The sequence below is a fragment of the Balaenoptera borealis genome, assembly GCF_965194805.1.
Source record: "Balaenoptera borealis genome assembly, chromosome: 3".
NCBI classification, from domain to species: Eukaryota; Metazoa; Chordata; class Mammalia; order Artiodactyla; family Balaenopteridae; genus Balaenoptera; species Balaenoptera borealis.
This window is the reverse complement of record NC_138866.1, coordinates 83787757-83813585: the sequence shown is the minus strand read 5'-3', so window position 1 is coordinate 83813585 and position 25829 is coordinate 83787757. Positions and strand designations below refer to the sequence as shown.

At 50.9% G+C, this 25829-nt stretch overlaps 4 protein-coding genes across 6 annotated transcripts in view; 2 read left to right on the top strand and 2 right to left on the bottom strand.

Annotated features, from left to right (window-relative positions):
- Positions 1-11032, top strand: part of DNAJC17 (DnaJ heat shock protein family (Hsp40) member C17) — a 38454-nt gene extending 27422 nt beyond the window's left edge. Inside the window, exons 2-11 of one of the 3 annotated variants that reach the window (XM_082387265.1) lie at positions 298-367; positions 666-724; positions 952-1039; positions 2775-2866; positions 3107-3203; positions 3806-3849; positions 4289-4366; positions 4899-4979; positions 5475-5585; positions 10830-11032. In XM_082387265.1, coding sequence (XP_082243391.1) covers positions 298-367; positions 666-724; positions 952-1039; positions 2775-2866; positions 3107-3203; positions 3806-3849; positions 4289-4366; positions 4899-4979; positions 5475-5585; positions 10830-10952 — 843 coding nt within the window. In that variant the 3' untranslated portion in view covers positions 10953-11032. Of the gene's footprint in view, positions 1-297; positions 368-665; positions 725-951; positions 1040-2774; positions 2867-3106; positions 3204-3805; positions 3922-4288; positions 4367-4898; positions 4980-5413; positions 5586-10829 lie in introns of those variants that run through there. The other 2 variants (XM_082387264.1, XM_082387266.1) reach the window with 2 other exon arrangements.
- Positions 6470-8990, bottom strand: LOC309626524 (uncharacterized protein C15orf62, mitochondrial). Its single transcript, XM_082387291.1, has one exon. The coding sequence runs from the start codon at positions 8470-8472 to the stop codon at positions 7945-7947; it is 528 nt and encodes a 175-aa protein (XP_082243417.1). The 5' UTR covers positions 8473-8990; the 3' UTR covers positions 6470-7944.
- A 352-nt stretch (positions 11033-11384) lies between the features above and the next one.
- On the bottom strand, positions 11385-14941 carry GCHFR (GTP cyclohydrolase I feedback regulator). The gene is made up of 3 exons (XM_082387292.1): positions 14772-14941; positions 12959-13053; positions 11385-11730 (listed from the first exon to the last, which is right to left on the bottom strand). Exons 1-3 carry the CDS (start codon positions 14805-14807, stop codon positions 11607-11609), a joined length of 255 nt encoding a protein of 84 aa, XP_082243418.1. The 5' UTR covers positions 14808-14941; the 3' UTR covers positions 11385-11606.
- RMDN3 (regulator of microtubule dynamics 3) overlaps positions 14580-25829 on the top strand; it is a 31225-nt gene continuing 19975 nt past the window's right edge. Inside the window, exon 1 of the mRNA XM_082387249.1 lies at positions 14580-14798. Within this exon, the coding sequence (XP_082243375.1) occupies positions 14773-14798 (26 nt within the window). The 5' untranslated portion in view covers positions 14580-14772. The remainder of the gene's footprint in view (positions 14799-25829) is intronic.

Sequence of the window (25829 nt, the reverse complement as noted above, 5' to 3'; positions counted from 1 at the left end):
CGGGTGGCTATAGGGACATCTGCCCCCTGCCAGGAGCCCTCTGACATCCACAGTGGTAAGACTGGGTGCTCAGCAGGAAGCAGGCCCAGCCCCTCTACTGCAGGGCAGTGGTCAGCTCCCTCCACGGCCTTTGCCTCCACTGCAGGTCTCCTCTGTGGTTGTGAGGTGACTGTTTCAGTGTGGCAGCCTTTCTTTTAGCGATGGAGAGCACTCCCTGGATTTCCCTTATCACTTTAACAATGTTTTGCTTTCTGTCCTGTGGTGAGAGAGTAAATAACCAAATCTTAACTCTTCCAGATGAAGAAGGCATATAGGCAGAAGGCCCTCTCCTGCCACCCAGACAAAAATCCGGATAATCCCAGAGCAGGTGAGCCTCTCCTAGGCATGGGGAGAAGGAGGCCAACCCACCTGGGTGTGGTGTGAGTGCTGTGGGAGGCCAACGCGCACAGCCTGGCTTTGGGCGCTGGGCCCCAAGGCTGCACTTCGCATGTTAGGAGCATCTGGTCAATTGCTGATGCGCTCACCCTTCCTTGCTAGTCCATCATCTGCTGATGTCTGCTTTTCTAGCAGCTTGTGGCTTCTTTGAGGTGCTCTTTTGAGGGAGCACACCATCATCAAGTCTAACTTTACTTTTCTCCTCTCTCTTTTTTGATCCCTGTGTTTAGCTGAACTCTTCCATCAGCTTTCTCAGGCCTTGGAGGTACTGACCGATGCTGCCGCCAGGGTAAGCTCATCCTTCTCTATCTAAATTGTACTCCACATTTATAGACCACTGTGTGCTTCATCCTCTATACCTGGCCATGCGTCACAGTCCTTGCTGTCCTAGCCTGAAGACCCTGTCACCAGACTGCCTCCTGATGGCTCTAGGGCTAGCGGCAGGGCTGGGGAGGTGGCTGGGCTCTGTGTGTGTTCCCTGGCTGACTGCTCCTCCGTGTTCCTTTCTTCTGCCAGGCTGCATATGACAAGGTCAGGAAAGCCAGGAAGCAGGCAGCAGAGAGGACCCAGAAACTTGATGAGAGAAGGAAGAAAGTGAAGCTTGGTAGGTGACATCGTGGTGCTGGTAGCCTGCAGTTTCCCTGGACCGCTTTCCTGCAGCTCCCCCACCTTTCCTCCTGTAGCTTCAGTTCCAGCAACTCAGAGCTTTGCGGCCCCAGCTCAGGGCAGAACCCCGGCTCAGGGCAGAACCCCGTTCTCAGGAGTGGCTCCTAAAGGACAGTCTTAGGAATAATAACAGTGACTAGGTGTGCTATTAGCTAAGCGCTGTGACAGATGTTTTACTGCCTCCTTTAATTATTACAACTATCCAAGGAGCTGGGTGTTATGAAACCCACTTTTTATAGACAAAAGAGGCTAAGGCACCAAAAGGATAAGAACTTGCTGGAGCCAGGATTTGAACCCACACAGCATGAGTACAATCAGCGTCCTTGTTGGCCATGCCATCCTGGATCTTCTTCATTCGTCCCTGTGAAATCCTCTCAGAAGGATCCAAAGAGATTCAGGCATTCGTCTTTTAAAAAACAGCTTTATTGACATATATTTCGTATATCATATCATCCACCCATTTCAAGTGAACAGTTCAGTGATTTTTAGTAAATTTACCAAATGGTGCAACTATGACCCTAAATCAATTTTAGAACATTTTCATCACCCCCATAAGATTGGTCCAAGCATTCTTTACTCGATTTTCCTCCCCTTCCTCTTGCCTGCTTCACATCCATATATTTATTATGTACACATACCATCCCAGTACATCCATCAAAAACAAACAAACCTGAAGAGTTTAGGTAAGTAAAGTGAACAGAAAACAAAGCGGCGAGTCCCAGACCTGACAGAAGCATTTGTCACAGCAGCTGGCCTGGGACAGGGCCACAGTCAGGTTTCTCTTGGAAGGTGGGAAGGCTCCAGGACCTGGGGTGATGTCCTTGCATGGAGGCTGCCGTTCCTGTAGGAGCCGTTGTAGCTGGGTCCACAGTGAGGCTTGGTAAATGTGAGTTGAGGGGGGAGGTAGAAGATTCCGTCGGGAGACTTCCCTGGTGGCGCAGTGGTTAAGAATCTGTCTGCCAATGCAGGGGACATGGGTTCAATCCCTAGTCCAGGAAGATCCTACATGCTGCGGAGCAACAAAGCCCGTGCGTCACAACTACTGAGCCTGTGCTCTAGAGCCCACGTGCTGCAACTACTGAAGCCCACATGCCTAGAGCCCGTGCTCCGCAACAAGAGAAGCCACCGCAATGAGAAGCCCGCGCACTGCAACGAAGAGTAGACCCCGCTCGCCACAACTAGAGAAAGCCTGCGCGCAGCTACGAAGACCCAACACAGCCAAAAAAAAAAAGAAGAAGATTCTGTGGGAACTTGAGCTCAGTGGTGGGAAGAGCATCAAAGCCATGGCAAGGTCGCAGGTCAGGCTGTGGTGCCAAACCACAGGAACAGAGGCCAGGAGCTCCACCCACTGGCAGCCCTGACCCGTGGCCCTGGGCTGCTGACATAAGCACCCACCCACACCTTGTTCACTGTTTGGAGAACCAGCTTGGTCAGCGTGAGCTGCTTTAACTTTTCCAGACCCCGGCCACTCAGCTGGATCCTATTCTCTCCCTTGTTAGGACTTTTCTCGATGGAAATTAATTTGGGAGCACATGGGCATTGAGGGAGGGGCCAGAGTTACTGTATAGGTTCATGCTGTGTGAGACTTTGGGGAAGCAGCCAGAGCCTGGTAGGCTGGGGCCATGTAGAAACTGCTTAGACCAGACATTGGGTCATTCAACCCTTGTTCGTAGATCTGGAGGCCCGGGAGCGGCAGGCCCAGGCCCACGGCAGCGACGAGGAGGAGGAGGAGGAGAGCCGGAGCACCGGGACACTAGAGCAAGAGGTGAGCGTCCAGGCACTGCGGCCATCTGCAGGGGGAGGAGGCTGGTGGAGCAAAGGGGTTGCCGTGACTGGAGAGGACATGCCATTTCCACTTTCTTCTGTGGGATCTGGGTAATCTGTCCCACCTGCAGGTTGCTGAGCCTAGCTTGCAGGTGGAATGTCCCAGGGACCTTTGCAAGGTGAGCCAACCTGGAATTGGATCTGCACAGAACTGTCACCCTCCCCAACTCCCACTCTGCAGATCAGACGCCTGCGAGAAGAGGGTTCCCGGCAGCTGGAGGAGCAGCAGAGGGTGATCCAGGAGCAGATACGCCAGGAACGGGAACAGAGGTTGAGAGGTGAGAGTCCGTCCCCCAAACCTGCCTCCCCCTCTGAGGCAGCTCTTGATGCCCAGAGTGGCCACACTGGCTGCTCAGGGAAGTTGTTCTGGAACCTTCCACCTGCTGGAACCCCCTGGGCACCCCACTTGGACACATGCCACCTGTCTCTTCTTACCAGTTCTCTGAGGGCTATTGGCTTTTCACTCTACCTGAGATCTCCTGGCCCCATTTATCCTAGTCCCAAGCAGAGCTGGCTCTGTTTTGGAGCAGATCACCAGGGCGGGGTGGGGAAGGCTCTGGGGTACTCTGTTTCAGTAGAATTGTGTGGTCTGTACCTCTACCTTCTGCCCCCCGTAGGTGTTCATAGCCCTTTGTTGGCAGAGTGCTGACCATGGCCTTCAGCAGGCAGCTGGGCAGCTGTCCCAAGGTGACAGCTCCTCAGGGTTGGGGTGGGATTGCCTCTACTTGCCCTACCAGGCTCCACAGCAGGGCGGGGCAAATACTGCCCTTGGTCAGGAGTGATCTTTTCTAGGTCCTTTGGCCCTGGCCTGTGTCTCCATTGGAGAGAGAACCTCTGACTCCATCATATTCTACCTTGCTAATTTTCCTAAATTTTCTAGGAATGGCAGAAAATCCTGAAAGCAAAGGAACCCCCAAGCTAAAGGTGAGCCCTGCGGATCTACAGGCCACCTCACACCATCTCCTCTCAGCAGAACAGATGATTCCATGGGCACAGGTGCTTCTGGCGGGGATGCTGGCTCTCTGGGAGCCACACCACTACCCACATCCCATCCTTCCATCTTCCCACTGCCTGGGCATCAGGATGGCCTCTCAGAGCTGGCCGTGAAAGGCTGCTCTTAGCCCTGAAGGCTGCATCCCTGAGGCCCTCGAAGGAGAGCATCTTATAGGGCTGGAAGCGTAGCTGTGGGTGAGCAGGCCACCTGCCTGTCTGTTTTCAAGGGGAATGCATTTTGGGGGGTGCTCCCTAGATTACCAGTGCTTTGAAGGGGGGGGTGTCTGCTCAGACTGTAAAGCTCAGGTGCAGGGTCTCGTTCTGCTGAGAAGTCAGTGTTTAATGGTGACGCCCACTGCTGTCTTTTCAGCTCAAGTGGAAGGGCAAGAAGGAGGCCAAGTCACAAGGCGGCTATTCCAGAGATGTCCTCCTGCGGCTTTTTCAAAAGGTCTGCCCTGCTGACTTCCCCCTAACCCATCATCTCAGGCCCCACCTCAGCTCAAACCCCAGGAGCTCCAGGCCTAACCTTCCTTCCCATCTCTACCTGCCTTTTTTTCTGTGTCACAGACCTTCTCCCCAGGCCACGGCCCCCCAGTCACTCATGTTGCCGTGTGCCCCCTCCCTTGCTGTCCTTAGAAGCAAAGGGCTTGGCTGCGTGTGTGGGGCGAGAACAGGCTGTTGTCTGGCACCAAAGCCACATCCTCTTCACCTCTTTCAGTTGCTGAGGCAGCTGTGCGTCTCTGCTGGTCTAAATTCCCACGTCTGCCGAGCTCTCCTTTGCTGTCCTCTGCATTCCCGAGGGGCGAGGGAACCTTTCTTTCCCATCTCTGATCCCCCCTTTCTGGGAACCTAGCAATGAGAGGTTATACCCCAGCTAAAAATGGCCTGGTGGCCTCTGGGTGGCCCAGGCTTGTCTCTGGTGTGAGCTGGGCCATCCTGAAGGCTGAGCCATGCTTACCGGGACCCCCTTATCCTCACAGTACGGAGAGGTGCTCAACCTGGTACTGTCCAGTAAGAAGGCAGGCACCGCCGTGGTGGAGTTTGCAACCATCAAGGCTGCGGTGAGTGCTCTGTGGGGCTTTGGGGGCCGCCGACAGCCCTGCCATTCCAGGGGAGGAATCCAGTTCTGTGGGCCCTCTGAGCTTAGGTGTCCACACTCCCGGGGGATCTCTGGGCCAGCTCAGAGCCAGGATTCCCCAGAGCCCCTCCAGCTCCCAGGAGTAGAGGCACAGCAGGTGAAGGGATGGACAGGAGAATATTCCAGGGACGGCTTCATTTCCTGCTGCCTGGCTCCGCACCCTCCACCTTCCCCTGGAAGCCAGCACGCCTCCAGGTTGGAGCCCTGGCACTGCCTTCTCCCCTTGCCCCACTCCCCAGTCAGAAAGCTCACGTGGCGCTCAGGGAAGGTCAGCGCTTCAGCATACCATTGTGTGAAGTTTGCTGTGCTTTGCTTGGAGGATGAGAGCGCTGGTTCTGGTTCTTTCTGTGGGGGTAGAGAGAGCCTCTCTGCAGCCGACTGGAGTGATGGGACCAGGACTGGATGCTGTATTTGACAGGAGCTGGCTGTCCAGAATGAAGTGGGCCTAGTCGATAACCCCCTGAAGATTTCCTGGTTGGAGGGACGGCCCCAGAGCACAATGGGCCCTAACCACCCAGGACTGTCCCAGGTAAGGAGCCAGGCCTCACGCAGCCGGGCATGCTCAGGCTTCGGGGCGCCTCTTCCTGTTTGGGCTCTTCTCAGGGCCCTTTCCTCGCAAATCCCAGTCATCAGGAATATGGAGAGATTGGCAGGTCTGCCAATCCAAGCAGGAGGACTGGGATTCCTTGCTGATCCCCTTTCCTCTCTGAGTGCCAGTGGGGCCCACCCTATACAGACCTCTTAGACCTTATTTATCATATTCTGGTCCCCTTTGGGTTCTCTCATCATCACCCAAAGGCGTTGTCCTGGCCTGCGGGTCGCTTGGTTGCAGTGTGAAGCATTTGGCGCTGAGATGACCTGGTGCTTCAGGGAAGGGGCCGGTGATGAGGGTGGCTGCTTCCTTCCCCAGCTTCCTTCCAGGTGCGTCCACGGCTATCCCAGATGGGGACCTACTGTCAAGAGGCAATATCTCCTCTTTAGAAATAACACTGGCTACCCTGCCGACACTGAGGTGCTGCCTGGTGCCCGATTTGTGGTAAAGCAGGCACTTGAGCTGACACAAGCCCAACACCGGCTCTTAGTCCTCGCGGCTCCATGAAGGCTTATGTTCCGCTCCCCGCCCCACACGTATACACACACACAGCCCTGGTCACACTTGTCCCCACTTCGGTGGGACAAGAGCTCTCTCTCCCTTCTCTGAAGTGCCCAGGGGTCTGTGTGAGAGCCTCAGGCTGACGTGTTCCAGCCCCTCGGTGGGGAAGAATGCCCCTCCGTGGGTCAGCAAGGGCTCCGCTCCCATTGCCTCAGGCACCCCGCCACCACGCCCCTCACCTGGCCGTGAGGATGGGGAGCTCTCTGGAGTGTGTCCCAGACCCTGGACAGAGGAGGCAAAGGACCTGGTCTGAGCCTGACTCGGGACCCTTCTTTAGAGACCGTTTCCCCACGGTTAAGGCCCAGCATTTCACAGCCCCAGACGACACTCCATAGGCTGTGTTACAAAGAGCTCTCTTTATCACCATCCCACGGGGGCTTTCAGTTCAGCACAGCCACACAAGAGGAGGGAAGGGGGAGGCCACAGGTTTGGGTTGTGGAGGCGCTGTGTGTCCAGGCTTCCCTTCCCCCTCTGCCACACCTGGAAAGGCCTGGGGTGTCAGAACCACATGCGGCCAACTGGGCTCTGGCTCCAAGTCTTCTGGCCAGGCCTCAGGGTGGGGCCGTAGCCCCGTCGTCAGAGGTTTTGAGCAAAGCAGAGTTCCTCAGTCCTGGTGAGGATTCTGGAGACCAGCTTGCCTCTTCATTGTAACAGCTCTGAGCTTCATGTCTGTCCCTGATCCAGTCCTCCCGCCCATATTCTCATGGGCGCAGGAAGGAGGGAAACCTGCCACTGTTTCTTGTTGCATTTCCCAAGGGCTCCCGTCACTAGTAATTCTGGGAATTCCGCACAGCCCCCTTTCGCAAGCTGTCTGTGCCTGGCATTCCCTAGAGCCTCCTTCCTTGGGCACCAGGGAGTGCTCGTGCTACGGGCAGCTGTACTGGCACTTTGAGTCTCTCATGCTCCCTTTTCTGCTAGTGATTTGTTTGATTTGTTTTCCAGAGTTACACTGTGTATCTCTACCTGCCTCATTCTTCCTACTCTGTCAGCCCCTCCCTTCCCTTGCAGGCCCCATATGCTTCCTCCTTCCCCCCACCAGGCCCCAGGCCATGGTCTAGGCCTGTGCTGCCCAGTAGAACTTTCTCCAGTGATGTTAACGTTCACTCTGCGCTGTCCAGTGTGGTAGCCGTTAGTCGTATGTGGCTGTTGAGCACCTGAAACCTGGCTAGTGTGACTGAGGGCTGAATTTTTAATTGTATTTAATTTCAATTAAACAGCCACGTGCAGCTAGTGGCTACCATACTGTACAAGGTCACGCCTGTTTCATCCCTCTCCCCTTAGGTCTCCCACTTTCCTCTCCAGCCTGGATTGGACCACTTTTGCCCAGACCTGTCCTGTAACCTCGTTCTGTTGACAGTGGCTTCAGAGGGAGCTGGCCCAGGGCACCCATCTGTCATGCCTAGTCTGCGCGTCCTCCACCCCCGGACTCACCCCTTATGCCGCCCTCCCTCTCTGCTGGCCTCTGCCTGGTCCCTGTGGTTGCAGGCATGGCCTCCCTTTCCCAGCCTAGCTAGCTGCCTTCAGGGCTCCTGCCAGCAGGTGCCCCCCTCACATTTCCATCTTGCCTCTGTACCTCTGTCCCTCCACTCTGGGGTGACTCAGAGAACTGTTCAGGACCCAGAGGGAAGGCAGGGACCTGGATTCCTATCCCTACCTTAATCCACGACTGTCCCCTCCTTCTCTGGGTCCCCAGGCTTCTGGCTCTTTCACCCACCTCTGCCCACCCTCCCCCCATTCAGAAGCTGGGCTCACTGGGAAATTGCTCCCTCAGCATCTGTAGAACTTCCTCAAGAAGTGAAATCCCCAGGTCCACTTTGAAGGAGAAGAAGGGATCACTGAGGTCCGGAGCAGGTGTCCTCTGGAAGGGGGGCGTATCCAAAGGGTCCTCATCGGAGTATTGGTGGAGGGCGTCCGCCAGGGAGAGCGCGGAGGGCAGGGTGGCAGAGTAGGTTGCGGTGTAGGTGGATGGGGGCTCCAGGATGTTGGGGCAGCTGGAGCTTTCTCGGTAGAGGCGCGGGGGTTTGGGCGGGGCCAGCAGGGTGGCCCGGGGCTGCTCGTCCCCCCACAGTGGCAGGCGCCGGCCATCTGGCCTCCCTCGCAGCTCCCGGGCGACCTCTCGGTTGCTGTACTCCTCGTGGTCCCCTCCAGCCGTGCTGGCCTGGCTGAGCACGCTGCCCTGTCGCCGGAGTCTCCGCGGCCGCCGCATGCTCAGCCCCTTGAAGAAGGAGGTGCTGCAGAAGGAGCCTTTCTGCCAGGTCTCCATGGGGCCCCGGGGAGCCAGCAGACAAGCCTGGTACCTCAGAAGCCCGGTTCAAGGGCAGCTGGGGGCCATCTGGTCCCGCTGGAGCAGTGAACGGCGAGAATCAGGGAGGCAGCCTTCGCTGGCAGAAGCAGAGGCCTCCGGGTTTCTGCTCAGCAGGGACCTTTGGCCGCGTGTCCAGGAGAGCCGAAAAAGCTGAGAGTTCCTGGCGACGGGAGTCTCCCAGAGGGACAGGAGTGGCCTGGTTACTTGATAGGGCAGTGGAAAAACCCCCGGAGGAAGAAACAGCACTCCACTCCGTGGAGCCGGAGCGAGGGCAGCTGTGGCGCGATCTGAGGTGGCTCCTCTTGCCCAGTGCCGGGCTCCTCGCCCTCTCCCTGGCCCTGCGGGAGGCCGGCCTCTCCGCCGCTTGCTCCCAGACTGATTAGTGGCTTGGCTGTTTGTGCCAGTGTGTGGCGGAGGAGATGTGTTGTTGTCTTCGGCTGACTCAGTCAGGTGGAAGGCTGGTCTCATGCTCTGAGGTAATTGCAGCATCCGCAGGCAGGGATTGGGGCAGCGGCAACGCCCCAGGGCACCGGGGAGCGTAACATTCCTCTGGGGACCATCCGGGTTTGTGTGTCACCACGCTGCCGCCTCTTCCTCCACAGCCCAACGCCCTGCGTCCCCGCGGGCAGGCCTGGCTCCCCAGCCCCCGTGGGTGTGGGGTGAGGAGCTCCGGGAGGTGGGAGCTAATTGAAAGGCAGGCGTGTGGAACAACTGCTGGGGAAGGAAGAGGCCTGTGGCTGGTGTGGGTGACTCAGCCCTGGGGCCCCGTGACAGGCCCTCATTAGCAGAGCCTGCAGGGATGGGGGGAAGGAAGGAGGCAGAGGGTGTGTTAACGTGGAGCAGCCCTGTGCCTATAAAGGGCTGGCTCCTCCCAGGGCCAGGCTCGGGGCATGCCGAGGGTGACTTCAGGTTTTCTCAGCAGAGCAGCATTACCTTGGGGAGGGGAGAATTGCCCTCCCCTTGGCCTGACAGCAAGCCTGGCTGCTCCATTTCCTCAGCCTTTCCTCGATTTTCCCAGATAGCCTCAGGGCAGGAAAGGACATCTGAGAGCCAGGGTCCTGCGTTCCTGTGGGGCTGCCTGGGCCTCACTTGGGGTCCCGCCTCTGGGGAAGGCGCTGGGCCAAGCCTAGGAGGTGAGCCTGGCTGGGAGGGCAATTCTCCTAGGAGCTGCGGAGGCCTAGGAGAGAGGAGGAGGCGTGGGGCTGTCGGGAAGGGCAGGGGGATCTGGGCTGAGTAACACTTCCTGGTTCTGTACACCCCTGACTCCAAACCAGTTGGCCAGGGCCTGGCATCTTAACCCCAGCCACTCCCTTCTAATCCCCCGGGTCACTGACCACCGTACTTTTTTCCTGGCCTGTTCCACGAAGGTGCATCAGCTTGGGGTACTGCGAAACAGGCCTCAGCAGCTCTCTACTGTGCAGCCCCCCTGGCCTGGCTCCCTTCTGTGCCAACTCTGGTGGGCTTCATACTTCTTCACGCAGCTTCAGCTGCACGGAGGGAGGAAGTGATTTAAGTGCCACTGCAGACCTTATCAGGGCATGGCGTTGGTGGCTCAGGGCTCTCCTGTAGAGCTGCCTCTCCACCCCACAGCCTTGGCCCACTGAGGTGGTCGTTTATTATTCTTTTGATTATGAAAATATTGCACTGTTCAATCCTCCACACTGTGCGGGCAAGATCATAAAAGAAAAAGCCACGGGCCCTGACCTCCAGGAGCCCTGGTGTGTATTTTTAGGAGGCAAGCTGGCCTCATGCTTGTTTCTCTCTCCTTCTAGGGTGGGGCTCAGTGAGGCTGTGTCTAGGGTAGGGCTCCCTGTGCATCCTCAGCAGGAGCCAGACCACAGGGAGGGTGGGCAGCTGGGAGGGGTCAGTGCTCTCACCTCCACCTGGCAGAGTGGAGTGTATTTCTGCGCCTCTGACAACCCCCCTTCACTGGTAACTTGTGAGAAGCAGAAGCCATGGGGTGGAGGAAATGAAGGGAGATGAAGGCCTGGCTAGAGCATGAGGAAGTGATTCACCTGAGCTGACTGTAGATGTAAAGGGCCTGGGAAAGGGGAGGCGTGGTGGGGTGATAGCTGCTTGAGATGGGCTGAAGGGGAGCCAGCTGAGAAGCTGGCCTGGGGCCAAAGGCCTGCTTGCTCTGAAGGAACATGGGTGAGTTGGGATTGCAGGATGTTCCAGGGTCCTTCCCTTCCTGGGCATCCTCCCTCCTTGACTCTTGGCGGCGGCTCTGCCTAGGCCCTGTCCTCCGAGTCTGGAATCCGCGGGGCTCTGCCCCGCCGCCCTGACGCCCCCGTGTCCTCCCTCTGCACCCCCAGGGTTCGGTGCGGTCTGAGAGGGACTATGAGAGCCTCGTCATGATGCGCATGCGCCAGGCAGCTGAGAGGCAGCAGCTGATCGCCCAGATGCAGCAGGAGGACCAGGCTGGGCAGCCCACGTAGCCTCCTGCCTCCAGCCCTCCCATCCCACAGCCCTTTTCTTAAACATCACCAATAAACTTTTTTTTTTTTTTTTTTTTAAAGAGTCTACCTCTATTGCATACATAGGTGTAGGGTGTGGGCCTGCCCAAGCGTGGCCCTGGTTTCTGGGTTCTGCCTCAGAGGGCTCCACCCAGGCCTGGCTCTCCCTCCCAGGCAGTGGGCAGACCCCAGGGAGGCGCTCCGCACGGTGAGAGTCAGTGGCCAGCGGAGCAGAGGAGCGACCACTCATCACAGCCCTTTACTGGCTTGGACTAGCTACGCAGGACCCACGCGCGCAGTCCTGGAGCCACGCTCCGTGGGGGCACCCAGCTCCCTGCCAGGGGCAGCCTGGCTCTTGCCAGCTCCTCAGCCTGCCACAGAACACGGCCTCCTCCAGGGCCCGCGCCAGGCCTGAAGCCGGAGGGGCAGCTGGGGGCACCAGGGCCAGGGGCCCTGCCCCCCCACTGGCTGAGGCAGGTTTCAGAGAAGGCCATTCATTGCCCAGTGGTGCTGGGCCGAGGAAAATGACGACTTGGGAAGAATGGGCAGGGCGGTGAGTGAGGCAGGGTCCTGGGGTCGGGGCCCATGGCAACCACTCCAGAGAAGGGGTGACTGCAGCTCCTCAGCGTGGGAGGGTCACTCCTTGTGCAGGCACCACACCAATGTCTGGCCCACCCCTGTCATGCTCAGCACACGGAAGCCCCTGCGCTCCAGCTTGTCAAGGACTATTCGAGGAGGGTCATTGACGTAGTACTCACAGCTGCGAAGAGAAGGAGGGTGGCGTGAGGGGGTACAACAGCACAGCCCCGCGTACCAAGCTAGTATCTGCTGCAGACTAGGCCTGGTCAGGAGTACTAACAGGGACTGACATTTGCTGGGTGCCTTCTGGGTGCCAGGCTGAGTACACATTCTCTGCCCCTCATCTACTAAGCTCTTTGCATCATCTCATTTGTTCCAACAACCTAAGGAAGGTACTGTTAATTGTTCCCATTTTATAAGTGAGAAAAGAGAGGAGTAAAGCAGCTTTCCCGATGTCATCCAGAGAGTAGAACCAGCATGAGTCTGACAACAGCTCCATGTGCCCTGGGCCACTGCCCGTTCAGCAGGAGCAGCCTGCTCCCCCTGGGACCCTCCCCCAGGCCTCTGCCCTCTTGCTGCCTGGCTGTCCTGCAGTCGTGGAGCAGTCAGTTTGGCCCCCAAGAGCTCCTGGCTCGGAGTGCCACTCCCTAGGATGGAGAATGCTTGGTTTCCCTTCTTTCAGGGTTAATTGATTCTGAAGGGCCATCAGGTAGATAAAGGGCTGAAGCCCCAGGCTGGGCATCTCAGAGACAAAAGCCTTATGGCAAAGGGATGGGGTTGGCTTCTGCCCTCCAACCCTGACCAAGGGGCTACGGCCAGCTCGCCTCCTCTTTCCCTTCTTTTAACTGGGGTGCACTCTGGTGACCCTTCTCAGGAGTTTGAGCCTGTGTAGCCGGAGTTCTCCCTGCCTACGGCAGGAAGGGGTGAGGGGCAGAAAAGGAAGCATCAATCACTGTTTAGACTTGGGGCTGGTGTGAAGGATGCCAAGGGAAGTGGCTAAGTCCCCAGGCAGCAGCTGAACTGGAAGCAGGACCCAGGCTCCCTTCTCCCTGTTTCTAGGGCTGAGCTTTGTTCCTTAGCCATCTCTTCAAGACAGAAGCCTTTCTCTGTGCTTGTCTTTGCCTTGATGGGATCCAGTTTAGAGATGAGAGGGCAGGGCAAGGAGCAGTCCACTTGCAGAGTCCTATACTCAGGGAACCGGACTCTGTCCTGGGACTTTGTCCAGGGGCTCCCTTGTGAAGGGAGGGCCAGTGGGAAAGCTCTCAGAGAAAGCCTACAGAGGACAGATCCCCAGGATGCAGGCAGAGGGGTCCTGAGGCTAGGCAGTGGCATTGTCCTGTTGTGTAAAAGGAACAGAGACAGGTCTAGGGGCTGGCAAGGAGAAGATCCTTAGGAATGCTACTACTTACAAGTTGTTTCCCAGGACGCTTCTTTTTGAGGCCCCCAGATGCCGCATCAGTTCTGGGTCGGAGTGCTCATCGCCCACCATGGTGGGGCCCACCTCCTGCAAGGTAAGTCACAGCGGCTGCTTGGCTGGCTGCCAGGTAGAGGTGAGCGGTCTCACCTCTCCTTCCTCCCCCGCCTGCCGGCTCTGAGCCCGCTTCAGTTAAAGACTGCAGGGAGAGGAAAGGAATCTTGGGGGCTAAACACAAGCTGGGAAGGGGTGGAGTCCATCAGTGATCAGGCTGAGCCATGCGGGGCCTCCCTGCACCCTCTAGGCCGGGCTGGGCAATGCCCAACTACTGGCACCTTCACGCCAGGCACCACCGCCTATATCTGTGTATCAGAATCACCTGGAGAACAGAGAAATGAGAACATATGTCCACACAAAAACTTGCACACGAATGTTCACAGTAGCATTATTCATAATAACCAGAAAGTGGAAACAACCTAAATGTTTGTCAACTGATCAGTGGATAAATAAAATGTGCTATAGCCATTCAATGGAATTTTATTTGACAATAAAAAGGAACGAGTATTGATGTGTGCTACAATATGGATGGACCTTGAAAACATCATGTAAGTGAAAGAGGCCAAAGACCACATGTTACAACGAAAAGTAGACAGGTGGTTACCTGGGGCTGAGGGGCCCGGAGGAAACGAGGAGTGACTGCTAAGGACAGGGTATGGGTACAGGGTTTCTTTTTAAGGTGATAGAAATGTTCTAAAATTGCCTATGTTGATGGATGCACAACCCTGAGCAAGCTAAAAAAAAAAAACAAACCCCATCACCATTGAATTGTACACTTTGGTGAATTCTGTGGTGATATGTATTATAATATATCAATGAAACTGTTATTTTTTTAAATTGCTTGAGGAGCACTGAATTCCCAAGCCCCAGGCTTCCAGAGTGCTTACGGAGGTCTGGGAAGGGGTCCAGGAGTCTACATTTTAACAACTGCACAGCTGACTGGTTCCTAAACCACTGCCCTGTGGCACTGCCGAGACCTCTCCCACCCAGTGGTGATCCCATCTGTTATTTCCTGCATCCCAAGGGAGCTGTGTACCCTCTGATGGATCACCCAAGCACTGGGGAGCCAAATGGGGACTCATGGAGCAACCAGCACCTTCTTTTTGCAGAGGAAACTGCGCCCAGGGAAAGGGGCGTGGTTTCTGACTGTTGAATGGTGTTCTCCCATCTCTAACCCCATGGGCAGTCTCGGGTTCTTTCTTCTCTTCCTTTTCTAAGGTCTCAGGAGAGCTCTTCCTGGAAGTGCGTAAGGGTGCAGCTAGTGGGCCACTCGGCACAGGGGTCTTGGCGTCTTAGCACATCCTTTTCTTTAACAAACCTCTCTCCCTCAGGTTAGTCCACTCCCACTCCCCACTCCCTGGCGGAGTGGCTCTGTGTGGGGCAGTGGGTGCTGCACATGTGAGACCAGGACTTCCTGGGTCCCTCCCGAAGGCTCCGACCTCCCGCAGGCAGGTAGGACCGGAGCCACAGGCGCCCGGAGCTCGCTGGGTGGTGGGGACGCACTAACCTGGTCCCCTTCGCGGCGCTGTAGTCGCCGGGCCGCCAGAGCTCTCTGAGTCCCTGGATCCAGGCTGAGTCCAAGACCCAGCCTCCCTCCCGGCCGCCCAGGGGGGCGTGTTCCGGGCGGCTTCCGGGTCCGGCCACCCGCGGGCGTCGCCCGGGAGGGAGGCGCCGAGATGCGGTCTGCAGCGCCCCCCCACCCCTGACCCGGGCCGAACGCCAACTCCCAGGGATGGCCAGCGGGTACTCACCATGCGGATCTGGGTGCTGATGAGCAGGTAGGGCATGGTGCGCGCGTCCCGGTCAGGCTCTCTCCCTAGACTTTGGGCCCGGCGCAGACGCCAGCCCCTCGGGCTCCGGGACTGCGACCGGCCGCCTGGAGTCCAGTTACTCCTGCTCTGGCCTCGGGCTGCGCCAATCCAGCAGCTCCTGGCCCGTTACCGCCCCGGCCGACCAATCAGGAGCTGGCGCCCGTGACACGCCCCGGAGCTCGGCGATTCGAGACCCGCCCCCAGCGCTAGGGCAGCGCCCTGGGACCCTTGGTGCCCGCCGCTGCTTCCGCGGGTCGTCCCGCGGCGAGGCGGGATCTGTGTTGGGCGCGGGGGGGGAGGGGGGGCGAGGTGTCGCTCCCCCAGCCCCGGACCGGAGACCCGGGTGGCCCGCCGGGCTCTGCAGGCTGCGGTGGGCCGTGGCGCCCTGCGCGCGTGTTGACTTTGCGCCCTGTTACTGCAACACCTTCAATAACAGGTTACAAAGTCCTCCTGGTCCCCGCCCCCTCCCCTGTGAAGCAGAGCAGGGTGCAGACGGCTACCCCACTGAGGCCTCCCAAGCTCCTGCCCACCGCACCCGGGGACGCCTCTAAAATGTTTAGCGGATCCCCACTTCCCGGCCCCAAGACACTTTCTCCAGAGATTCCTTCAGCGCGCGGGAGACAGGCAGGAGACCCCTCGGGTGCACTGCTCTTTCCCGCCTTCCCGACTGCAATTCCTAGTACAGCGGCGGAACCGTGCATTTCTGTGGCCTTGTAGGTAAATCTGTAAAGGAACTGAGCGCTTGGCTGAGTGCCAGGCCTGGAGAGACTTAAACCAACGGAATCTGGCTGTCGGTTCAGAAAGCTTCCGGCGAAGCTGGAGAGACTCAGCGCACGTGTAAGAGCTCACACGGCAACACCTGGGGGCAAAAGAAACTTGCCCTCACCAGCCACCAAAGAGAGTGCAGCGAGTTCACCTCCACGCGTCCACGCCCTCATCTGAATGTATCAAAATCTGACAACTCAACATTCTTTTTCTGCCTTGTTGTGATTGGTTCTTTAAAAAGAAAGCAAGACAGTGGGATGAATTGGGAGACTGGGATTGACATACATACATTAATATGTATAAAATAGATAACTAACAAGAACCTGCTGTATAGCACAGGGAACTCCAATGTACAGTAGAAACTAACACAACATTGTAAAACAGCTATACCCCAATAAAAAAATAAAAAAATAAAATACTTGGAGCAAATAAAAAAAAAAAAAGAAAAGAAAAAGAAAGCAAAACAAAGCCAGCTTGTAACCTTCCCTCCCAGGCTCTTGAAAAATCTTCACTTCACTGAAGGGCACGTTCTGTGCCTCCAGCACTTTGACCCATGTGGAGAAAGGTATAAGGGAAATAGGAAGTTGTAATCCTAAAGGATCCTTACTGTTCTAATTTATTTTTCTGTACTCTCTATCCCTATCCTCAACCTCCAGGACTAACAGTTTAGCTAGAGAGATAAGACATGTTCAAGATTAACAAAGGATTTGTTAAACTGACAAACGATTAATGCCCAGGACATACAAAGAACTCTTACAAATTAGGGAGAAAAAGATAAATCAATAGAAGAAACATGGGCAAATGACTCAAATAGGCACTTTTCAAAAGAGAGAGTGGAAATGGCCAATAAACTTATAATATGATGTTCAATATCATTAGAAATCCCAGAAATGCATATTAAACCAGTGAGATACTGCTTTACAGATTTGCAAAAAATAAAAATGTGTAAGCATCATGTATTGGTGAAGATGTCTAACAATTGAAACATTACTGTTGGGACTGCAAATTGTTATGACTGATACAATCAACTTGGAAAACAAGGAAAACAATTCGGCATCATCTAGTAAAGCTTAAGACATGCATCACTGGGCTTTCCTGGTGGCATAGTGGTTGAGAATCCGTCTGCCAAGGCAGGGGACACGGGTTCGAGCCCTGCTCCGGGAAGATCCCACATGCCACGGAGCAACTAGGCCCGTGCGCTGCAACTACTGAGCCTGCGCTCTGGAGCCCGCGAGCCACAATTACTGAGCCCATGCCCCACAACTACTGAAGCCAGTGCGCCTAGAGCCCGTGCTCCGCAACAAGAGAAGCCACCGCAATGAGAAGCCCGCGCACAGCAACAAAGAGTAGCCATCCCTCCCTGCAACTAGAGAAAGCCCGCACGCAGCAACGAAGACCCAACGCAGCCAAAAAATAAATAAAACATAAATAAATTTATTTAAAAAAAAAAAAAAAAGACATGCATCACTGTGACCCACCAAACCTCTCCTAGATAAACCTAGGAGAACTCACCGACTGCATCAGGATACACATACAAGAATATTAAAAAAAAAAAAAAAAAGAATATTCATAATAGCACTGTTTGTAACTAGCAAAAAACTGGAAACAGTCTTTATGGCCATCAAAAGTGGAGTTTTTGGTTGATTCATACAATGGAAACTATAGCAACGAAAATGCTGAATGAAAAAGCAAATCTTGGAAAAATACAGAATAATTCTATTGACCTAAAGCTCACAAACATGCAAAATTAAACAATATATGGTTCGGAGATAAAGACATGCGTGGGCAGATTAAAAAGAAAAGGAAATGATAAGTGTAATATTAAGGGTAGTTACCTCTGAGAAAAGGAAAAGGGATGGAGTGGAGACAGACATGCAGGGTTTTGTTTTTTTTTTTTGATTGGAGTATAATTGCTTTACAATGTTGTGTTAGTTTCTGCTGCACAGTGAAGTGAATCAGCCATATGCATATACACATCCCCTCCCTCTTGGACCTCCCTCCCCCCGCATCCCACCCAACTAGGCCATCACAGAGCACCGAGCTGAGCTGCCTGTGCTATACAGCAGGTTCCCACTAGCTAGCTATTTTACACATGGTAGTGTATTTATGTCAAACCTAATCTTCCAATTCATCCCACCCTCCCCTTCCCCACCTCCCGTGTCGACACGTCCGTTCTCTACATCTGCCTTTCTATTCCTGCTCTATAAATAGGTTCATCTGTACCATTTTTCTAGATTCCACATATATGCGTTAATATGTGATATTTGTTTTTCTCTTTCTGACTTACTTCACTCTGTATGACAGACTCTAGGTCCATCCACATCTCTACAAATGACTCAATTTCATTTCTTTCTATGGCTGAGTAACATTCCATTATATATATGTACCACATCTTCTTTATCCATTCATCTGTCGATGGACACTTACGTTGCTTCCATGTCCTGGCTATTGTAAATAGAGCTCCAATGAACATTGGGGTGCATGTGTCTTTTTGAATTATGGTTTTCTCAGGGTATATGCCCAGTAGTGGGATTGCTGGGTCATATGGTAGTTCTATTTTTAGTTTTTTAAGGAACCTCCATACTGTTCTCCACAGTGGCTGTAACAACTTACATTCCTACCAACAGTGTAAGAGGGTTCCCTTTTCTCCACACCTCTCCAGCATTTATTGTTTGTAGGTTTCTTTTTTTCATAAATGAGTGTTTTTATTCAAACAATATGATTGCTCATACAGAAAACTCAAGATAAACTCAATGTACAAGAATACAGGTACAAAAATTACAGAATTATTTATAATAGCAAAAAGAAATTTAGAAACAACTTATATAATACTCAAAAGGTATTTGCTAACTACAATCATAATAAACTCACTCATTAGACAATTATACATTATTGAAAATTAAATATGGATGCTTTTCCTAATCTTGAGCAAAAAATAAATAAGTTGCTGAAGGATCCAGATAGTGTGCTCCCATGTATATAAAATGGAAAAATATGAAAATTGACATATTTTTTGTTGATATGTACATGTGTAATAAACTTACGAAGTCATGAATGGGGACATAAAAAACTAAATTCAGAGCAGTGGTTACATCTAGGAGGGGGTATAGAGAGTAAGGATGGTGAGATCATGGAAGGTTACCCAGGGACCTTAAATAGTACTGGTACTGTTTTATTTCATAATCTGGGTAGTGGGTACACAGGTTTTTATCATTTTTTTATGGACACCATTTTATGTTTGAAATAGTTCATAAGAGAGTCTTCCCTACAATTCCGGCCTTTTTGGTGAGATTTACAAGGGCTGCAAATATTCTCACGCTCTGGGTGTCTTCTTAGTTGATCTTACCCACATCTCTTCCCCAAATCTCTTTGGCAAGTGTCCTCAAATCTTGTTCATCTCAAGTCTCTGATCATTTGAGCAGAAGAGACATTAGGTACGGTCTGTGATTTGGTGTCAATTAATACAATGGACCATGCCTCCTTCCTTTCTCACGCCACCCCATCATTCCAGGACCCTTGTATTCTGGTAAGGGAGAAACAAAATATAAATTTGTTTTGGATTCAGAGCTTAAACATTATTCTGTAGGACAGCACTCCAAACTCTAAAAGTCATTTCTCTGCTGTTTCCTAAATTGGGTCCTCAATTGTCCAGTTTATCATTCATTTTATAAGAGCAGCTGCTTCTGTGTTATAGGCCAGTGAATTCCATAGGCAACAGTCCATGTTTCACTTTTTTAGGAAGAGATTTAGCCATTGTTTTGGAGTGCATCATTTTTTTAAAAAATGAATTTATCTATTTATGGCTTTGTTGGGTCTTCGTTTCTGTGCGAGGGCTTTCTCCAGTTGCGGCGAGCGGGGGCCACTCTTCATCGCAGTGCGCGGGCCTCTCACTATCGCAGCCTCTCTTGTTGCGGAGCACAAGCTCCAGACGCGCAGGCTCAGTAGTTGTGGCTCACGGGTCCAGTTGCTCCGCGGCATGTGGGATCTTCCCAGACCAGGGCTCGAACCCATGTCCCCTGCATTGGCAGGCAGATTCTCAACCACTGCACCACCAGGGAAGCCCTGGAGTGCATCATTGGGCATTAAAGTAATTTGTAAATTTGCAGACAGGCAGGGCTATCATATGCAAATTCAGAATAAAGTTCATGCCTGTGTAGATATCGCAGCCTCACAATGATGGAAGGAAGCCACAAATAGTCATCTTTCTCCACATAGCTGGCTGGTTTGCAGTACCAGGGAAGATACACTGTATTGGGCTCTGCTGTTGGCAGTTTGGGCCCTCAGGAGTTGTATTAACCAGATCATGTTGTCTGGGGGAAGTCCATGTGATTCAGCCCATGAATGACCTTCGTCTTAGACATTAGATTCTCTTTGTTCATGAAGCCATTGCACAAGCAGCAGATGGTTAGGGATGTTCTCAACATCTGTAGAATGGGCCATTCTGTCCATTTGATTATTAAGATTCCTCTGCTCTGAATAACCTTTGGTGAGACTTTGCATGGGATAGATTTCATCTTCCACCCCTGTGCCCATTCTGAGAGGTCTATTTGCATAGCTCTTCTGCAGAAATCCTTGTCATCAATCATCTAATCTTATTCTTTTGAAATTCCTGAGCATCAAGCAATGCTCATGAATCTTGTTTGTAGATTTTTTGATGATGGCCATTTGGACTGGTGTGAGGTGATACCTCACTGTAGTTTTGATTTGTCTTTCTCTAATAATTAGTGTTGTTGAGCATCTTTTCATGTGCCTCTCGGCCATCTGTATATCTTCTTTGCTGAACTGTCTATTGAGGTCTTCTGCCCATTTTTTGATTGGGTTGTTCGTTTTTTTGATATTAAGCTGCATGAGCTGTTTATATATTTTGGAGATTAATCCTTTCTCTTGCTTCATTTGCAAATATTTTCTCCCGTTCTGTGGGTTGTCTTTTTGTCTTGTTTATGCTTTCCTTTGCTGTGCAAAAGCCTTTAAGTTTCATTAGGTCCCATTTGTTTATTTTTGTTTTTATTTTCATTACTCTAGGAGGTGGGTCCTAAAAGATTTTGCTGTGATTTACGTCAAAGAGTGTTTTTCCTGTGTTTTCCTCTAAGAGTTTTATGGTGTCTGGTCTTACATTTGGTCTTTTTTAAAATTTTATTTATTTATTTATTTTTGGCTGCGTTGGATCTTTGTTGCTGCATGCGGGCTTTCTCTAGTTGCAGCGAGTAGGGGCTACTCTTTGTTGCAGTGCACGGGCTTCTCACTGCAGTGGCTTCTCTTGCTGCGGAGCACGGGCTCTAGGCGCGTGGGCTTCAGTAGTTGTGGCTCGGCAGCTCCCGAGTGCAGGCTCAGCGATTGTGGTGCATGGGCCCAGTTGCTCTGCAACATGTGGGATCTTCCTGGACCAGGGATTGAACCTGTGTCCCCTGCATTGGCAGGCGGATTCTCAACCACTGCACCACCAGGGAAGTCCCTACATTTACGTCTTTAATCCATTTTGAGTTTATTTTTGTGTATGGTGTTAGGTAGTGTTCTAATTTCATTATTTTACATGTAGTTGCCCAGTTTTCCCAGCACCATTTATTGAAGAGACTGTCTTGTCTCCATTGTATATTCTTGCCTCCTTTGTCATAGATTAGGTGACCATAGGTACGTGGGTTTATCTCTGGGCTTTCTATCCTGTACCATTGATTTATATTTCTGTTTTTGTGCCAGTACCATATTGTCTTGATTACTGTAGCTTTGTAGTATAGTCTGAAGTCAGGGAGCCTGATTCCTCCAGCTCCGTTTTTCTTTCTCAAGATTGCTTTGGCTATTCAGGGTCTTTTGTGTTTCCATAAAAATTGTATAATTTTTTGTTCTAATTCTGTGAAAAATGCCATTGGTAATTTGATAGGGATTGCATTGAACTTGTAGATTGCTTTGGGTAGTATAGTCATTTCACAATATTGGTTCTTCCAATCCAGGAGCATGGTATCTCTCCATCTGTTTGTGTCATCTTTGATTTCTTTCATCAGTGTTTTATAGTTTTCTGAGTACAGGTCTTTTGCCTCCTTAGGTAGGTTTATTCCTAGGTATTTCATTCTTTTTGTTGTGATGGTAAATGGGATTGTTTCCTTAATTTCTCTTTCTGATCTTTGGTTGTTAATGTATAGGAATGCAAGAGATTTCTGTGCATTAATTTTGTATCCTGCAACCTTACCCAATTCATTGATTAGTCCTAGTAGTTTTCTGGTGGCATCTTTAGGATTTTCTATGTATGGTATCATGTCATCTGCAAACAGTGAGTTTTACATTTTCTATCCCAATATGTATTCCTTTTATTTCTTTTTCTTCTCTGATTGCCATGGCTAGGACTTCCAATACTATGTTGAATAATAGTGGCGAGAGTGGACATTCTTGTCTCGTTCCTGATCTTAGAGGAAATGCTTTCAGTTTTTCACCATTGAGAATGATGTTTGCTGTGGGTTTGTTGTATGTGGCCTTTATTATGTTGAGGTAGGTTCCCTCTATGCCCACTTTCTGGAGAGTTTTTATTATAAATTGGTGTTGAATTTTGTCAAAAGCTTTTTCTGCATCTATTGAGATGATCATATGGTTTTTATTCTTTTTAAAATTATTTATTTATTTATTTTTGGCTGCATTGAGTTATTGTTGCTGCACGTGGGCTTTCTCTAGTTGTGGCGAGCAGGGGCTCCTCTTCGTTGTGGTGCGTGGGCTTCTCTCACTGAGGTGGTTTCTCTTGTTGTGGAGCATGGGCTCTAGGCGTGTGGGCCTCAGTAGTTGTGGTGTGCGGTCTCAGAAGTTGCAACTCACGGGCTCTAGAGCATAGGCTCAGTAGTTGTAGCGCACGGGCTTAGTTGCTCTGCAGCAACTAATGTGGGATCTTCCCAGACCAGGGCTTGAACCCGTGTCCCCTGCATTGGCAGGCGGACTCCAAACCACTGCGCCACCAGGGAAGCCCCTGGTTTTTATTCTTTAATTTGTGAATATGGTAAACAGACCAATCACATGTAATGAAATTGAAACTGTAATTAAAAATCTTCCAACAAACAAAAGTCCAGGACCAGATGGCTTCACAGGCAAATTCTATCGAAATTTAGAGAAGAGTTAACAGCTATCCTTCTCAAACTCTTCCAAAAAATTGCAGAGGGAGGAACACTCCCAAACTCGTTCTGCAAGGCCACCATCACCCTGATACCAAAACCAGACAAAGCTACCACAAAAAAAGAAAATTACAGACCAATATCACTGATGAACATAGTCACAAAAATCCTCAACAAAATACTAGCAAACAGAATCCAACAACACATTAAAAAGAGGCCATGATCAAGTGGGATTTATCCCAGGGATGCAAGGATTCTTCAGTATACGCAAAACAACGAACGCAGGGTTCTTAAAAGACAAAAATGATGTTCTCTTTCTTACGCTAGGACGTGGGTACAAAGGGTTATAAATGTACTCAATTTTTATACATGTATTATAAGTATTATTTTGTAGCCATTAAATATTTTATAAGAACAATTTTTTTTTTAAGTGTCAAGCGTATTAGAGGTTAGACACAAGAGGTAAGGCCACCATCCCAAGGCATATGTCGCCTCTCTTGAAAGAACTAGGTACATAAGGCTCTCGTATTCTGGGCAGAGAGCAGAACAGGGGTTTGGGGTCTGCTCTACTCTCTTCTCTCAGGCTGGGCGGTTGAGGGGTGGGGAGGAGACAGGAGGGCAGTGCCTATCTCAGACTGCCAGGGATTTATTACATTTGCAAAAGTGGTCTGCAGATGCAGCATAAGATAGAGCACTCCATCCAGAATCACCCAGCCCACGGCTGATTCCCCTGGCAGACGCATGCACACCAGATAACATCTCTAATATCCAGGAGGAAATGAATTCCCCTACTTGGTTTTCCCATCTGGCCTCGCCCCTTGCCACAATCAGTTTATCTGGCAGATCTCCCTTCCCTGTAAAAAGAGGAGAAATTGTTCTTCTACAACTCAGCTTTCATTATGAAAATGAAACTGTGCCCACAGTGTTAACAGAGGTTTGTGACTAGCAGAAATTCTTCAGCCTGTTTTACAGAACAACAGGTAAGGAACAGCTTGTTAAAAACCCCTCTGCTTGTAAACTACCTTCACTGATTAAGCTAGCTTTAATTTGTTTTTTTCCTCTCTTTAATTTCATACCCTCCAGGCATCGCATAGCCTGGGTAATATATCACAAGACTCCTTAACCACCCCTACAGATAACACTTCTGAAGTATGGGTCGCTATAGTAACAGGGGCTTAAGTTGTTTTTTCAGAACCTTGAATCAGCTCTTGTTCAGTTCAAGCTGGCTAAGACTGGTTGGGACCACTGACCCTAAAGCTGGGCCCTCACCGGTGTCCAAAGAACAACCTTTTGACATAAGAGGGCCAAAAGTCCACTCTCAGATCACACTAAGCCCCTCCATTTTTGAACATGCATCCCATGAAGAAGCATATAATCCAGATACGCCTGTGCAAAACACTATTTACCTCACCTTTCCCTACCTCTAATCACCTTTTCCCATGCCTAAGTCTACACTACTTCTTTATCCCATAAATAGCTCAAGCCTTCAGAGAGGCGGATCTGAGATTTGTTCTCCCACCTCCTGGCTTGGCTGCCTTGTGAATAAATTATTTTTCTGCCGCAAACCTCTGTGTCTCAGCATTTGGCTTGCCACACATTGCGCAAACAAACCTGGTTTGGTAACAAAAGCATTGTCAGTGTGGCAGGGGCTGGATATTGGTCATTCCTTATTTTCTTCTTTTCTCCATTCAACTTTTATGGATGGCTTTTGCATTAGAGCTCTGCTAGGCATAGGGGATGAATCAGGCATGAACTCTATCCTGGAAGAGTGAGCAGCCCAGTGGGGTAGACAGACTAGAAAGCAAATAATCATGGAACCAAGTGTAATAGAGGTAAACAAGCCTCAAGAGCAAAGAAAGATAAAAAGATTAATTCCACTAAGATGGTGGTCTGGGAAAGTTTCCCAGAGGAAACGGGTTTTTATTCCCTCTAAAGTAAAGTTAATATTTTTTCTTATTAGAAAAGAAATATATGGTTATTTCAGAAAAATGAGGAAAAATATGGAAAAGATATTAAAAACATTCCTTTCTCACCACCAGGACAACATAGTTAATCTCTTAGTGTATCACAAGAGGTACTAATCAAACCGAGTCCTTAAAAATGAGTAGGAAATTAAAAAAAAAAATGAGTAGGAGGTATTGGTGAAGTTCTGTTCCTTAGGCGGTGGGATGGGTACCTCATTGCTTTTCACTGATTCATTGCAATGTACCTATACATCAAATGTACTTTTTTATTATTAATTAATTAATTAAATTTTGGCTGTGTTGGGTCTTCATTGCTCCGTGTGAGCTTTCTCTAGTTGCGGCGAGTGGGGGCTACTCTTCGTTGCAGTGCGCGGGCTTCTCATTGCGGTGGCTTCTCTTGTTGTAGAGCAGGGGCTCTAGGCACGTGGGCTTCAGTAGTTGTGGCACACGGGCTTAGTTGCTCTGTGGCATGTGGGATCTTAGTTCTCTGACCAGGGCTTGAACCCATGTCCCCTGCATTGGTAGGCGGATTCTTAGCCGTTGCGCCACCAGGGAAGTCCTCAAATGTCTCTTAAATGTGTAAAGTATCTCACAATTAAAAAGTGAATAAATAATATCTAGTCAAGGATTTGGGAAGGACTGGTCTAGATACTTCAGCTCCCACTAAACTAAAATTTAACTTTTAAGGAATGCTGATGATAAAATTGGAACCATAGTGCACAAAATCATGTCTTTTTAGTTTCTAAAATTACAGTTCCATAAAATCACAGGAGTAAAATAGAATTATAGAAGGAACTATGGGCCACAGGTAGGTAGAAAAAAATGATTAACACAGATTAAAAACAAAAAACAAACAAAAAAACCCGAAATGATATCTGAACCAATTTAAGCAATCAGAGATAAACCCAAGTTTCAGCCTCAGCCAAATGTTAAAAAATGTTATCATTAGAGGAATGAATTTCATTTACATTCTGGAAATTAAAAAAGTTTTTATAACCCTGTCCTTGATTAATGTTATAACGACAATGTAAGGTTTAAGTTTTTTTTTAATGATGGGGTGTGCATCTACAATATAAGTTTTTAGGTGTCAACTGGCAGAAGCTGGCCCTGGGGACTCAGGGACCTCTTGTGGATAACCAACAATTTATCTGTTCTAATCTGAAATGCCAGTCACTATTGTCTAG